We start from the raw sequence: 17,744 nt of genomic DNA on the forward strand, positions 1-17,744 counted from the left end.
GAATGGAGTATTGTTGGCGGTTTATGAATGGTTATTTTACGGGTGGAATAGTGGGCCTCTCGATAAGCGGATTTTTATTTACGTTTATTTACGAGTTAAAATGCATTTTTCTAAAAATCCATCCTCTCAATTGCTCTGTTTATTGCTATTCTGAATGTTGCTGGGATTACATTATTATGGTATTGTTGTGTATTGTTTTGTTGGATTGCATTATTATGGTATTGTTGTGTATTGTTTTGTTGGATTGCATTATTATGGTATTGTTGTGTATTGTTTTGTTGGATTGCATTCTTATGGTATTGTTGTGTATTGTTTTGTTGGATTGCATTAGTATGGTATTGTTGTGTATTGTTTTGTTGGATTGCATTATTATGGTATTGTTGTGTATTGTTTTGTTGGATTGCATTATTATGGTATTGTTGTGTATTGTTTTGTTAAATTGCATTATTATGGTATTGTTGTGTATTGTTTTGTTGGATTGCATTCTTATGGTATTGTTGTGTATTGTTTTGTTGGATTGCATTATTATGGTATTGTTGTGTATTGTTTTGTTGGATTGCATTATTATGGTATTGTTGTGTATTGTTTTGTTGGATTGCATTCTTATGGTATTGTTGTGTATTGTTTTGTTGGATTGCATTAGTATGGTATTGTTGTGTATTGTTTTGTTGGATTGCATTATTATGGTATTGTTGTGTATTGTTTTGTTGGATTGCATTATTATGGTATTGTTGTGTATTGTTTTGTTAAATTGCATTATTATGGTATTGTTGTGTATTGTTTTGTTGGATTGCATTCTTATGGTATTGTTGTGTATTGTTTTGTTGGATTGCATTATTATGGTATTGTTGTGTATTGTGTTGTTGGATTGCATTATTATGGTATTGTTGTGTATTGTTTTGTTGGATTGCATTATTATGGTATTGTTGTGTATTGTTTTGTTGGATTGCATTATTATGGTATTGTTGTGTATTGTTTTGTTGGATGATTAATAAATTCTTTAAAAAAAAGAAAATTTAAAATAATTTTTTTTAAATCCATCCGTCGTCATGGATTTCATATTGATTGTAAACGATAGGCAAAAATTCCCCAAAAAGTGCAGTTCCCCTTTAAAGGTGCTCAAAACATTCACATTTTTGTAAAAAATAAAAATTAAAAATAAATTTAAAAAATTATGCTTTTTATGGAATTTCATGACATTCAAGTTGAACAGACTAGTTATTTAAAGTATATAAATATAAATTTGAAATTAAGATTAACAACCAATTATCCCATGTATTGCAGCAATATAGAACATTGAGAAGGGGGGGGAAAAAACGACTAACTTGAATTGTAATATTGACGCTCAAAATTCCGGGTGTTGCTGAATGCATGGTCTTTGTTGTGGTATTTTAGGCTTCATAATACGCCACACATTTTCAATGGGAGACAGGTCTGGACTACAGTTAGGCCAGTCTAGTACCCGCACTCTTTTACTATGAAGCCACGCTGTTGTAATACGTGGCTTGGCATCGTCTTGCTGAAATAAGCAGGGGCGTCCATGATAACGTTGCTTGGATGGCAACATATGTTGCTCTAAAACCTGTATGTACCTTTCTGCATTAATGGTGCCTTCACAGATGTGTAAGTTACCCATGCCTTGGGCACTAATACACCCCCATACCATCACACATGCTGGCTTTTCAACTTTGCGCCTAGAACAATCCGGATGGTTCTTTTCCTCTTTGGTCCGGAGGACACGACGTCCACAGTTTTCAAAAACAATGTGGACTCGTCAGACCACGGAACACTTTCCCACTTTGCGTCAGTCCATTTTAGATGAGCTCAGGCCTAGCAAAGCCGGCGGCGTTTCTGGGTGTTGTTGATAAACGGCTTTGGTTTTGCATAGTAGAGTTTTAACTTGCACTTACAGATGTAGCGACCAACTGTGGTTACTGACAGTGTTTTTTTTAAGTGTTCCTTATTTCACGTGGTGATATCCTTTGCACACTGATGTCGCTTTTTGATGCAGTACCGCCTGACGGATCCGAGGTCACGGGCATTCACGTGATTTCTCCAGATCCTCTGAACCTTTTGATGATATTACGGACCCTACATGGTGAAATCCCAAAAATTCCTTCCAATAGCTGGTTGAGAAATGTTGTTCTTAAACAATTTTCTCACGCATTTGTTCACAAGCCCCGTCCTTGTTTGTGAGCTGCTTTTACACCCAATCACGGCACCCACCCGTTCCCAATTAGCCCGTTCACCTGTGGGATGTTCCAAATAAGTGGTTGTGACGAGCACTCCTCAACGTTCTCAGTCTTTTTTGCCACTTGTGCCACCTTTTGAAACACGTCGCAGGCATCAAATTTCCAAAATGAGCTAATAATAGCAAAATATAGCAACGTTTTCCAGTTGGAACGTTAAATATCTTGTCTTTGCAGTCTATTCAATTGAATAGTCGTTTTTATTTACCATTTTTTACACAACGTGCCGACTTCACAGGTTTTGGGTTTGGTGGTACAGTCAGAATTTGTCCGGTGCCTATAAAAGTACTGGATTCTGCATAAAGACCGACTCAACTCCTACTTTCTGACAGTGAACCAATATTTGTTTTGTATGATCAAAGACGTTTGAAAGTGCACAAAGAAAGCCTTCCTTCTGGGCACGTTTCATCACATCATGCAGGCCCATTAACAGCAGCACCCGCCCGTCACACAAATAGAACCACAGAGAGTTTTTTTTTTTTTTTTTTTTTTTTTTCCCCGCCCGTGTGCTAAATGTGGAATCTATTCATATGCGGCAGGAGTTAAAAATAGCGCGCAAATGGGGGGCTGGGGAATATTCATGCATCCTTCTTCTCTCTCCGCCTCCTCCCCTTAGCGCCAAGTTAAGATAACAAAGCCGCAGCCAGCCAGAAAGATTATTCCCGCCAAACAAACCGGCGTGCTTGATTTTACGCCATGTATAATTTAGAGGCCTAAGAGCCTTTTAAATGCGAGGCTGCGACACGAGTTTTACACTTGACAGTAAATCAGTTCTTCCTTTTTAATGACCCCGCTGCTTTATGTAGAAGACCACAATGCACATATTTGCATCAAGTGTCTGCTGCTGTGCCAAGGTTCAGACCGGTGCTCTGCTGCCCCCTGCTGGGAGGCTCCTTGGGTGCGGAGCTGCGCCCTTCAAATCGCGCTCATTTGTCACGGGGGGTTGAGAGTGGATGTTTGCACAGATGGCTCTTCATGCGGACATCTGGCCCCCCGTGTGTGTCGGCCTTGCCATTTGTCCAACTGTAGGGCCACAAAACGCTGCTTACCTTCCTGCTGTGAGGAGGCAGTGATCGTTTTGCCTCCAGACCCCCACCGTGTCGTTTTACTGGGGGGGCTTTTATTTTGAAAACGTCGCAGAGCACGTTAAATGACGTGGAGGGCCACTTTAAATAATGTGGCAGACCACATTAAATAAAGTGGCGGGCCGTATTTAAATAACGTAGCAGACCACTTTAAATGATGTGGCAGACGACATGAAATGATGTGGAGGGCCAATTTAAATAAGGTTGCAGACCACATTAAATGATGTGGCAGGCCACTTTAAATGATGTGGCAGACGACATTAAATGATGTGGCATACCACGTTAAATGATGTGGAGGGCCAAATTAAAAACGTTGCAGACCACATTAAATGATGTGGCAGGCAACTCTAAATAAGGTTGCAGACCACGTTAAATGATGTGGAGGCCACTCAAAATAATGTGGCAGACCACAATAAATGATGTGGCAGGCCATTTTGAATAACATTGCAGGACCACGTTAAATGATGTGGCAGACCGTGATAAATGACGTGACAGGCCACATTAAATAACGTTGCAGACCACATTAAATGATGTTGCAGACCACAATAATGCAGGCCAGGTTAAATAACGTTGCAGACCACTTTAAATGATGTTGCAGACCACATTAAATGATGTGGCATACCACGTTAAATGATGTGGAGGGCCAAATTAAAAACGTTGCAGACCACATTAAATGATGTGGCAGGCCACACTAAATAACGTTGCAGACCACATTAATGATGTGGAGGCCACTCTAAATAATGTGGCAGACCACAATAAATGATGTGGCAGGTCAAATTAAAAACGTTGCAGACCACATTAAATGATGTGGCAGGCCAAATTAAATAACGTTGCAGACCACTTTAAATGGTGTGGCAGACCACAATAAATGACGTGACAGGCTAATTTAAATAACGTTGCAGACCACATTAAATGATGTGGTAGACCACATTAAATAATGTGGCAGATCACAATAAATGATGTGGCAAGCCACCTTAAATAATGTTGCAGACCACGTTAAATGATGTTGCAGACCACATTAAATTATGTTGCAGACCACATTAAACGATGTTGCAGAACACAATAAATGATGTGGCAGGCCAAATAAATAACGTTGCAGACCACATTAAATGATGTTGCAGACCACATTATATGATGTGGCAGGCCACCTTAAATAATGTTGCAGACCACAACAAATGATGTTGCAGACCACATTAAATGTTGTGGCAGACCACAATAAATGATGTGGCAGGCCAAATTGAATAACGTTGCAGGACCACGTTAAATGATGTGGCAGACCGCAATAAATGACGTGACAGGCCACATTAAATAACGTTGCAGACCACAATAAATGATGTGGCAGGCCAATTTGAATAACGTTGCAGGACCACATTAAATGATGTGGCAGACCGCTATAAATGACGTGACAGGCCACATTAAATAACGTTGCAGACCGCTTTAAATGATGTTGCAGACCACAATAAATGATGTGGTAGGCCACTTTAAATAACGTTGCAGACCACATTAAATGATGTTGCAGAACACAATAAATGGTGTGGTAGGCCACAGTAAATAACGTTGCAGACCACGATAAATGATGTGGCAGGCCAATTTGAATAACGTTGCAGGACCACATTAAATGATGTGGCAGACCGCAATAAATGACGTGACAGGCCACAATAAATGATGTGGCAGGCCACCTAAATAGCGTTGCAGACCAAGTTAAAGGATGTTGCAGACCACATTAATTGATGTGGAGGGCCACATTAAAAATGTTGCATACTACATTAAATGATGTGGCAGACCACAATAAATGAAATGGCAGGCCACTTTAATAACGTTGCAGACCACGTTAAATGATGTGGCAGGCCAAATTAAGTAATGTTGCAGACCACGTTAAACGATCTGGAAGGCCAAATTAAAAACGTTGCAGACCACATTAAATGAGGTGACAGACCACCATGAATGATGTGGCAGGCCACTTTAAGTAACGTTGCAGACCACTTTAAATGATGTGGCAGACCACATTGAATGACGTGGCAGACCACTTTGAATGACGTGGAGGGCCAATTTAAATAACGTTGCAGACCACATTAAATGGTGTGGCAGACCATATTAAATGGTGTGGCACACCATATTAAATGACGTGGAGGGCCAAGTTAAATAAGTTGCAGACCAGTTTAAATGGTGTGGGAGACCACATTAAATGTTGTGGAGGGCCAGTTTAAAAATGTTGCAGACTAGATTAAATTATGTGGCAGACCACATTAAATGATGTGGCAGGTCAATTTAATTAACGTTGCAGACCACAATAAATGATGTGGCAGACCACTTTAAATGATGTGGAGGGCCAAGTTAAAAACGTTGCAGACCACGTTAAATGATGTGGAGGGCCACTTTAAATAACGTTGCAGACTACATTATATATGTGGCAGACCACAAGAAACGATGTGGCAGGCCACTTTAAATGATGTGGAGGGCCAAGTTAAAAACGTTGCAGACCACATTAAATGATGTGGAGGGCCACTTTAAATAACATTGCAGACCACATTAAATGTGTAGCAGACCACAAGAAACGATGTGGCAGGCCACTTTAAATAACGTTGCAGACCACCTTAAATGATGTGGGGGGCCAAATTAAAAACGTTGTAGACCACATTAAACGAAGTGGCAGGCTGTTTTAAATAACGTTGGAGACCACGTCAAATGACGTGGCAGGCCACTTTAAATAACATTGCAGACCACATAAATGATGTGGGGGGCCAACTTAAATAACGTAGCAGACCACTTTAAATGACATGGCAGGCCATCTTAAATAACGTTGCAGACCACATAAATGATGTGGAGGGCCAAATTGAATAGTGGTTGGTAAATGAGGGTATATGCAAGTGTGACATAGTGGATGGTAAATGAGGGAATATGCAAGTGTGACATAGTGGATGGTAAATGAGGGTATATGCAGAAAAGCTTGTAAGAGATGAAGTACTTACCTTTTCTCCCCGTCACAGAATCATGAGTTTGTGGACGAGCAGACCTTCCAGGCCAACTGCATGGAGATCTCAGTGATGAAAAAGTCCAGCTCCCGCAGTTCCTCGCTGTCCTCCTCGCCACACGGCTTCAGCTCGTGCTGCTCTCGGCGCCACAGGAAGAAGAACAGCTTCAGCCTGCCCAGCACCAACAACCAGGAGCTGAGCACCATCCAGATCCGAGAGAGGCCCGTGGCCAACAGGTACGACCCGGCCTCTTCCTGTCGTAGACCACCTGGCGCGAGTGTGATGGATGCTGGTAGGACCTTGTGGGACCACCACATGACTCCAGCTCATACCCTCTACTCCTTTTCAGACTGTGCACTAAACCACACGTTCTTCACCTTTTTAGACCACGGGGCCACACTTTTTCCACTACAGAGGGGCCCGGAGCCCAATCAAATATTAACACTTAAATAGTCATCTTACTGTTGATTTTAATTGTATTGCATTATTATATCTAACCTTTACAACCTTGTCAATGATTTAAATGTATGTGTTGATCACAAAGATTATTTAAACACACAAATACTAGGCTTAGGTCAGGCTGATTAAAATAATTAATACATATATACATATATGTGTGTGTGTATGTATATATATATATATATATATATATATATATATATATATATATATATATATATATATATATATATATATATATATATATATATATATATATATATATACATACATACATACATACATACATACATACATATATACATATATATATACATGTATATATATACATGTATATACATACATATATATATATATATATATATATATATATGTATGTATATATATGTATGTGTATGTATATATGTATATATATATATATATATATATTTATATATACATACATATATATATATACATATATACATATATATACATACATATATACATATATATATATACATACACATACATATATATACATGCATATACATATATATATATATACATACATACATACATACATATATACATATATATATATATATATATATATACATACATACATACATACATACATACATATATATATATATATATATATATATATATATATATATACATGTATATATATACATGTATATACATACATATATATATACATGTATATATATATATATATGTATGTATATATATACATGTATATATATGTATGTGTATGTATATATGTATATATATATATATATATATATATATATATTTATATATACATACATATATATATATATATATATACATACATATATATACATGTATATACATATATATATATATATATATATATATACATACATACATACATACATACATACATATATACATATATATATATATATATATATATATACATGTATATATATACATGTATATACATACATATATATATACATGTATATATATATATATATATGTATGTATATATATACATGTATATATATGTATGTGTATGTATATATGTATATATATATATATATTTATATATACATACATATATATATACATACATATATATACATATATATACATACACATACATATATATACATGTATATACATATATATATATATATATATATATACATATATGTGTATGTATATACATGTATATATATGTATGTGTATGTATATATATGTATATATGTATGTATATATGTATATATATATGTATGTATCTATCAGTATATATATATATATATATATTTATATATATATACTGTATATATATATATATATATTTGTATATGTATGTATATATATATATATATATTTGTATATATATATGTATACATATATGAATATACATATATATATACATATGTAAATATATGAACATATATATATATATATATGTATATGTATATATATATATATATATAAATATATATATATATATATATATATTCAACTCTATATATATATATATATGAATATACATATACAGTATATACATATACAAATATACATATATACACATATATATATACATATATAAATGAACATATATACATATATATGTATATATACATACATAAATGAACATATATACATATATATGTATATATACATATGTATATATATACACATATATATATATGTGTATATATATATATGTATATTTATATATGTATATATGTATATTGATATACATATATATACATATTTAAATATACATATATATATACATATATGTATATATATATATATACATACATGTATATATGTATATGAATATACATATATACATATATATGAATACATAATATATATGTATTTATATATATATATAAATGAATGTATATATATATATGTATATTTAAATATGTATATATATATATGTATATGAATATATATATATATATATATATATATATATATATATATATATATGTATGTATATATGTATGTATGTATGTATGTATGTATGTATATTTAAATATGTATATGAATATATATATATTTCCTCCGGGGCAAATAATTCACTCGCCGCCTCACACAATCGATTAAAGGGTCTGGAGAGTCGGCAGCAACAGGAATGTCAGACTACGGAAATTAGACCAAAAAAAAACATTAATATTATAATAAAGTACATTTATTCATGTATAGTATTGCCAAATTGAATCCTTACTTTGTATTAAATATAAATCATGTTTTGTATGCATTTATTTTACAGCACCCAAACAAATCAAGTTATAAAAAAATCTAATTAGAGTTTTAGTATTTGATTATTACAATAGGATTATTTACAAATAAATGTTTAAATGCACATGCGATATTTGTATAAAATCTATAAATAAATAAAATATGTAAATAATTATGTACACGTGGGGAAATATTCTTCCTCTATTTTAATGCTTTATTCGGCTGGTGGATTATTTCCCAGCTTCACCTTTTTCGTCTAAACTTCCTCCCAGATAAATCCCGACTCCAGGCCAGTCTGAATGGAAGGATGAGCGAGTGAAAAGAATATACTTTCTTTGTAGGCGTCACGAGGCCGTGGAAGCATCTCAGGCCAGATGATTGCCTTCACGGACCGGCTGGACTCCGCCATGAGTCGCGCTGTGAAGTCCGTCATCGGTGCCCACGTGGGAAGATGGCACCTTGGATGTGACACATGCCGTCTAAAAGGACACGCTGTCAATGACAAACGCTTCTTAGCCATCTTTAGTACGTGCGCGCGGACCTTGATGCTGGGATGTGTCCACGCTGAAGAGCCGAGATCACAGGTGTCAAATTCACAAGAGCCCCAAAACCAGTGAAGTTGGCACATTGTGTACATGGTAAATAAAAAGAGAATACAATGATTTGCTAATCTTTTTCAACTTATATTCAATTGAATAGACTGCAAAGACAAGATATTTAAAATTATATTTTATTGTCTTGCTGAAATAAGCAGGGGCGTCCATGATAACGGTGCTTGGATGGCAACATATGTTGCTCCAAAACCTGTATGTACCTATCAGCATTAATGGTGCCTTCACAGATATGTAAGTTATCCATGCCTTGGGCACTAATACACCCCCATACCATCACAGATGATGGCTTTGCGCCTAGAACAATCCAGATGGTTCTTTTCCTCTTTGGTCCGGAGGACACGACGTCCACGGTTCCCAAAAAACACTTTAAAATGTGGACTCGCCATACCACAGAACAGTTTTCCATTTTGTATCAGTCCAATCTTCGAAGAGCTCGGGCCCAGCGAAGCAGGCAGCGTTTCTGGGTGTTGTTGATAAATGGCTTTCGCTTTTTGCATAGTAAGAGTTTTAACTTGCACTTACAGACGTAGCGACCAACTGTAATTACTGACAGTGGTTTTCTGAAGTGTTCCTGAGCCCATGTGGTGATATCCATTACACACTGATGTGGCTTTTTGATGCAGTACCGCCTGAGGGATCGACGATCCGTAATAACATCGCTTACGTGCAGTGATTTCTCCAGATTCTCTGAACCTTTTGATGATATTACGGACCGTAGATGGTGAAATCCCTAAATTCCTTGCAATAGCTCGTTGAGAAATGTTGTCTTTAAACTGGTCGGACAATTTGCTCACGCATTTCTTCACAAAGCGGTGACCCTCGCCCCGACTGAGCATTTAACGGAAGCTGATTTTATACCCAATCATGGCACCCACCCGTTCCCAATTAGCCCGTTCACCCGTGGGATGTTCCAAATAAGTGTCTTGATGAGCATTCCTCAACTTTCTCAGTCTTTTTTGCCACTTGTGCCAGCTTTTTTTTGCAACATATTGCAGGCATCAAATTCCAAATGAGCTAATATGTTTCTCAGTGTGAATATTAAATATCTTGGGCGGTATAGCTCGGTTGGTCGAGTGGCCGTGCCATCAACCTGAGGGTTGCAGGTTCGATCCCCGCTTCCGCCATCCTAGTCACTGCTGTTGTGTCCTTGGGCAAGACACTTTACCCACCTGCTCCCAGTGCCGCCCACACTGGTTTAAATGTAACGTAGATATTGGGTTTTCACTATGTAAAGCGCTTTGAGTCACTAGAGAAAAACGCTATATAAATATAATTCCCTTCACTTGTCTTTTCAGTCTATTCAATTGAATATAAGTTGAAAAAGGATTTGCAAATCATTGTATTCTGTTTTTATTTACCATTTACACAACGTGACAACTTCACTGGTTTTGTAATGAAATCGATGATCTAGTGTCAAGCAAAAAAAAAAGTGTTTTGGGGTAATTGCATCATCGTATGAGAATATATTGACAAGGTGTTTATGTACCTGGAAAGCCCTCGGCGGCGTCTTTAATTCGAGGTGTCACTCGATGGACTTTTCTCGCCGTCACTCTTTCCGCCCCCTAATGGTCGTTTATAGGCATTGCTGGTATTACGCTAACAAAGAGTATTGGAGCTTTCTTGTTGTACTTGGGTCTTTCATACCGCTTTTTCTTCCGCCCTTTCCCCAGTCGCTCCAACCTGAACGCCAAACTGGACGAGAAGGTGCCGCTGAAGCGCGACCAGGCGTACATCAGCCCCTCCATGGTCAGCCTGGCCGCCCCGGTGGTGACCTCGTCGGACGGCGACGGCTCGTCCAGCACCGCCTCGGCGTACTCTCAAAGCAACATTGTGCGAGTATCCGCCTTGTAGACGCGGGGAAGGGAAGGAGGGTGGGAGGGGGCCTCGTCGAGCATGAACCCGCCGAAACGTGGAGGGATTTTTTTTTTCTTCTTTTTATCCCAAGCGGTGAGCTCATCTGATGTCAAACTCTGCATGTTTTTTTTTTTCTCAAGAGGGGACGGTGGAGGCCTCCTCCGGGGGAGGGGGGGGTTAGCGACCAGCACATCTTGTTCCATGAGGAAAGCACAGCGAGCGGAAGTGTTGGGAGGGAATCATCGTTGCCTAAACATACTGAGAAACACTTTATTTTTCAAGATAGTCGTCAAAGTCGGAAAGGAGCGCTTCTTGTTTTGTTTTTTTTTGTCCTGGACGATGACCAAGCACACGCCTTCATTCCCCACGGACGCCATTGTCGTTGTGAATATTCCGTCCGGTCCGCTTCTGCATTCGATTTATTTAGATTTTTTTTTTTTTTTTTTTTTTTTTTTTTACCCCTCCCCCCCCGCCGCACTCTTGTAAATGGGACAAGTCCACGTGCATCCCGGAGTGGGAAAGAACGGACGAATTCGTGACGCATCGTGACATTCTGTCTGTGAAATGTGCAAGTAAAAGTGAAAGTCCGAAAGAAAGGGGAAAAAAAAAAAAAAAAAAAAAAAAAAAAAAAAGGTCACATGTTTATTAACATGTATGGAAAACATTCCGGTGGAACCTCCAAAGTCAGAATTTTCAAAACGGGGCCCCATCAAGTCATAAAAATGGGGTCCCACTTTTTTGAAAACAAATGATAAATGTATGCATTATCCTGTTATACCCTATATTGCCAAAAGTATTTGGCCACCTGCCCTGACTCACATATGCCATCCCATTCCTAACCCATAGGGTTCAATATGACCTTTTTGCAGCTATTACAGCTTCAACTCTTCTGGGAAGGCTGTCCACAAGGTTGCGGAGTGTGTTTATGAGGAATTTTCCACCGTTCTTCCAAAAAACGCATTGGTGAGGTCACACGCTGATGTTGGTGGAGAAGGCCTGGCTCTCAGTCTCCGTTCTAATTCATCCCAAAAGTTCTATCGTCAGGACTCTGTGCAGGCCAGTCAAGTTCTCTGTCATCCATTGTCTTTATGGACCTCGCTTTGTGCACTGGTGCACGGGCATGTTGGAAGAGGAAGGGGCCCGCTCCAAACTGTTCCCACAAGGTTGGGGAGCATGGAATTGTCCAAAAATGTTTTTGGTATCCTGGAGCATTCAAAGTTCCTTTCACTGGAACTAAGGGGCCAAGGAAAAACAACCCCACACCATAATTCCTCCTCCACCAAATTCTACACTCGGCACAATGCAGTCCGAAATGTACCCTTCTCCTGGCAACCTCCGAACCCAGACTCGTCTTTCTTTCTTTGGAATATTTAGGAGCGAGGAAATTTCACGACTGGATCTGTTGCACAGGTGGGAATCCTGTGACAGTTCCACGCTGGAAATCACTGAAAGCGGCCCATTCTTTCACAATTTGTAGAAACAGTCTCCATGCCTAAGTACTTGATTTTATACACCTGTGGCCGGGGTCAAGCTATTAGGACACCTGATTCTCATCATTTGGATGGGTGGCCAAATACTTTTGGCAATATAGTGTATCTCACATTCTGTATTGTGTTTTGGACAAAGGTTTTCATAAACGTTACTTAATTCATTAAAAAAAAAAATCATTTTTATGTATATGTAAATGTATTCGGTTATAAACATTCATTCACTTTCTTCTTTCCTTCATGGATCTAAACTGTACCGCTGCCGGAATTTTTTTTCTATATTTTCATTTAATAAGTTGTAGGTGTATTTATTTCAGTATAAAAGTGTAAAAAAGTGTTTTGCTTCGGTCATGGAATGATGATAATGGTGTGCCAGGGCATGACTTCTCTGGCAGATTGATGGACCCTCTGGGTTTGATAATCGGCAGAAGATCACAGTCGGCTCGTCCCCTGAAAACCTCCTTAGCTATGAATTTTACATCCTATGGAGGGTATCAATGATGGTCTTCTGGACAGTTGTCAAGTCTTCCCCAAATTCATCCTAACTGAGACAATTGAAGCAATTTAACGACAACCCAATTTTAGTAGACGAGTATAGTGTGACACTCACTTTCAAACATTCATGCCCTGTCAAATTTGGCCCGATTTCTTCACGGTATTCTCATTTTTCAAAATCCCGTTTTCGAGGGTTTTTGTGTGCTAGGCATGACTTCTCTGGCAGATTGATGGACCCTCTGGGTTTGATAATCGGCAGAAGATCACAGTCGGCTCGTCCCCTGAAAACCTCCTTAGCTATGAATTTTACATCCTATGGAGGGTATCAATGAGGGTCTTCTGGACAGTTGTCAAGTCTTCCCCATATTCATCCTAACTGAGACAATTGAAGCACTTTAATGACAACCCGATTTTAGTAGACGAGTATAGTGTGACACTCACTTTCAAACATTCATGCCCTGTCAAATTTGGCCCGATTTCTTCACGGTATTCTCATTTTTCAAAATCCCGTTTTCGAGGGTTTTTGTGTGCCAGGGCATGACTTCTCTGGCAGATTGATGGACCCTCTGGGTTTGATAATCGGCAGAAGATCACAGTCGGCTCGTCCCCTGCAAATCTCCTTAGCTTTGAACTTTACATCCTATGGAGGGTATCAATGATGGTCTTCTGGACAGTTGTCAAGTCTTCCCCATATTCGTCCTAACTGAGACAATTGAAGCAATTTAACGACAACCCGATTTTAGTAGACGAGTATAGTGTGACACTCACTTTCAAACATTCATGCCCTGTCAAATTTGGCCCGATTTCTGCACGGTATTCTCATTTTTCCAAAATCCCGTTTTCGAGGGTTTTTGTGAGCCGGGGGCCCGAATTATGTACCGTATTTTCCGGACCATAGGGCGCACTGCCGATGAATTGAAAATAAATTATGACATATCATTCTATTCAAAAAGACAATAACTATACTCAATGAAGAGACAGCTACTTAAAGACAAAAAGAGAAAAAAACATGGAAAAATTCACTTTTTTGAGTAGTTATTCCTAATGCCTAAAAAAGGAGCACTTATTTAAATAAAAACTGCAAACTAAACAACAAAAATAAAAAAATCTACCGTTTTTTTCGGACCATAGGGCGCACCGGATTGCAAGGCGCACTGCCGATGAATGGTCTATTTTTAATCTTTTTTCATGTATAAGGCGCACCGGATTATAGGGCGCATTAAAGTAGTCATATTATTATTTTTTTTTTCTAAATGTAAAAGACTTCCTTGTGGTCTACATAACATGTAATGGTGGTTCTTTGGTCACAATGTTGCATAGATAATGTTTCACAGATCATTTTCAAGCCGCTTTCTGACGTTTTGTGGGCGGGTCTTATTTACGTGGCTCACCTTCGACAGCGTCTTCTCCCCCGTCATCTTTGTTGTAGCGGTGTAGCGTGCAAGGACGGGAGTGAAAGAAGTGTCAAAAAGATGGCGCTAACTGTTTTAATGGCATTCAAACTTTACTTCAATCAATAACGGAGTCAGCCGGAAAGCAACAACACCCCGTGAAAAAACATCCGACCGGAACTCTTTAATAACTAAAGTTCCTTGAGTGAATAATGTAAAGTCACTACACCGGTATGTTTTAGCGCGTCCATGGCGAGTTCACTGACAGATATAAGTAAGAACTTTACACTACTTTATATTATAAATGGCAACAGCATAACAAGAAGATAGAGAAAAAGAAGAAGCTTATCGACTACGGTGTCGGCACGGACTACACATTTTTCAGGATTTATGCAGATCCCAAGTACAGATCAGCAGGTACCAGAAGGTAAGAAAAGTTGCTTTTGCGTAATATTGCGCAAAAAAACGCCAGATAATAAGTCTTACCTTATACACACACCATAATAATACTCCTATGTTGAAGCACATCAAGCGGTGTGGCTTCATAGCTTACCAAAGTCGTACTAAAACATTTTTTGATACATTTTTAAGCGCCGTGTGTAATGTTCTATATTTTCAATGGAACATATAAAATGTTGGTGTTGTGTACTTGAGTCATATTGCCAGCATATTGCAGTCCACACGTACCTCTTATGTGTGACTGCCATCTACTGGTCACACTTATCATTACACCATGTACCAAATAGAATGGTACATAGTGGGTAAGCACAACCAGAATTATTCCGTACATTAGGCGTTATAAGGCGCACTGTCGCAAAAAATATATAGTGCGGAAAATACCGTACAAATGAACAACTACATACTTGAAATGGTTTAAGTTGTGGGCCCTGAATCTATAATCTATGGACCTTTAACTTTTTGAATGGAAATATGGAAATAAATACACTTTTCCATGATATTCTAATTTTTTTTTTGGAAAGGGTTAGGGTTACCCTAACCCAGGGGTCGGCAACCCGCGGCTCCGGAGCCGCATGCGGCTCTTTGACCACTCCGATGCGGCTCAGCTCCATTCTTGCCAACCCTCCCGATTTTTCCGGGAGACTTCCGGATTTCACTGCCTCTCCCAGGGCAAACATTCTCCGATTTTCACCCGGACAACAAAATTGAGGGCGTGCCGTGATGGCACTGCATTTTGCGTCCTCTGCAACCTGTCGTCGCGTCCGCTTTTTCACCTAAGAAACAGCGTGCTGGCCCAGTCACATTTTGTCTGCTCACACACTAAGTGACAGCAAGGCATACTTGTTCAACAGCCATACAGATCACACTGACGGTGGCCGTATAAACAACTATAACACTCTTACTAATATGCGCCACACTGTGAACCCACACCAAACAAGAATGACAAACACATTTCGGGAGAACATCCACACCGTAACACAACATAAACACAACAGAACAAATACCCAGAATCCCATGCATCCCTAACTCTTCCTGGCTACATTACACACCCTGCTACCACCAAACCCCGCCCACCTCAATCTACGCACGGGCTGTGGTGGTAGCAGGGGTGTATAAAGTAGCCTGGAAGAGTTAGGGATGCATGGGATTCTGGGTATTTGTTCTGTTGCGTTACGGTGCGGATGTTCTCTCGAAATGTTTGTCATTCTTGTTTGGTGTGGGTTCACAGTGTGGCGCATATTAGTAAGAGTGTTAAAGTTGTTTATATCGCCACCCTCAGTGTGATCTGTATGGCTGTTAACCACTTATGTGTGTCTGCAGAAGCCTCATATAACATGTAACTGGGCTGGCAAGCTGTTTGTTCAAGCTGTAGAGGGCGCTAAAGGTAGTGACATCACAGCACGCCCTTATTATTGTTGTTTGGGTGAAAATCAGCATACATTCGAGAGAATAGTTTCCCGGAAATTCGAGAGTCTACCGGAAAAATCAAGTGAGACGCTGTCAAGTGCCCTTCATATAAAACTCGCGGGCCGCACTAACATTACATTTCCATATTAAGGTGTGGGCCGCGTGTCTGAGACCCCTGGTTTATACATAGTACAAAGCAAAAAATACTTTGTATGCAGTAGTGATGGGTTGATGAGGCGTCATGAAGCGTTTCGACACATTGCAAAACTGTATTGATACTGTGTCGATACTGTGTCACTAAGTACTGACATCTGCTGGACATTAAAAATCCCTACAGGCAACCTATGGACCGACTCAACTGACACTGATTTTATGACCTAGTATATACCATTGGCGTTGTTAGGCCTATTTTAGGGGGACTAAAACCCCCCTAAAATATTCTTAAGCCCCCCTAAATAATTTGGTGTTTTTTTGTTTGTTTTTTTACAAATAAATGCCGACATATTCATTATAAAGTGGCCCAAATATGAGTAAATAATCATATAACCTGTTATTATTCACTCAGTTTCCCCTCACTTCGTAGCGTAAGGTAGAGAGCCCCTTTCGTGCGTCGGTATCCAATCCATTCCACTTGTTCATATAGAAAATGCCCACATCACACAAATTCCAGCCCGCATTTTCTCTGCGACCTTGCTTGCGGTCCTGCAGGTGTACGAAGCACATTATCTTCCTTTACAATGAGTGAAGCTGCACAAAACCTTGTGTGTGCAATTGTAAATCATTTATTTTTTAAGTTTTGTGTTTCTTGTAGAATCTATATAAAGTAATATACATTAGCCTATTGTTAAAATAATGAAAAAAACATCATTAAATATATTTGTTTTATTGTATTTTTACATTAATAGCTGTTTTATTATTATAGGATGGCTTGTTAAACATTTGATAGGATTTTCAGAGGGAGGAAAAACCAAGACATTTGATATAAAATGTAAAATGAATACCGTATTTTCCGCACTATAAGGCGCACCGGATTA

General features: G+C 38.4%; 1 protein-coding gene across 2 annotated transcripts in view; it reads left to right on the forward strand.

The window, feature by feature from the left end:
- The window catches only part of LOC133572001 (A-type voltage-gated potassium channel KCND2-like), a 166,670-nt gene extending 151,693 nt beyond the window's left edge, over positions 1-14,977 (forward strand). For both annotated transcript variants that reach the window (XM_061924594.1, XM_061924595.1), the window contains 2 exons: positions 6,322-6,542; positions 11,288-14,977. In XM_061924594.1, the coding sequence (XP_061780578.1) occupies positions 6,322-6,542; positions 11,288-11,468 (402 nt within the window). In that variant the 3' untranslated portion in view covers positions 11,469-14,977. The remainder of the gene's footprint in view (positions 1-6,321; positions 6,543-11,287) is intronic.
- The last annotated feature ends 2,767 nt before the right edge of the window (positions 14,978-17,744 follow it).

The sequence above is a fragment of the Nerophis lumbriciformis genome, linkage group LG29 (genome assembly GCF_033978685.3).
Source record: "Nerophis lumbriciformis linkage group LG29, RoL_Nlum_v2.1, whole genome shotgun sequence".
NCBI classification, from domain to species: Eukaryota; Metazoa; Chordata; class Actinopteri; order Syngnathiformes; family Syngnathidae; genus Nerophis; species Nerophis lumbriciformis.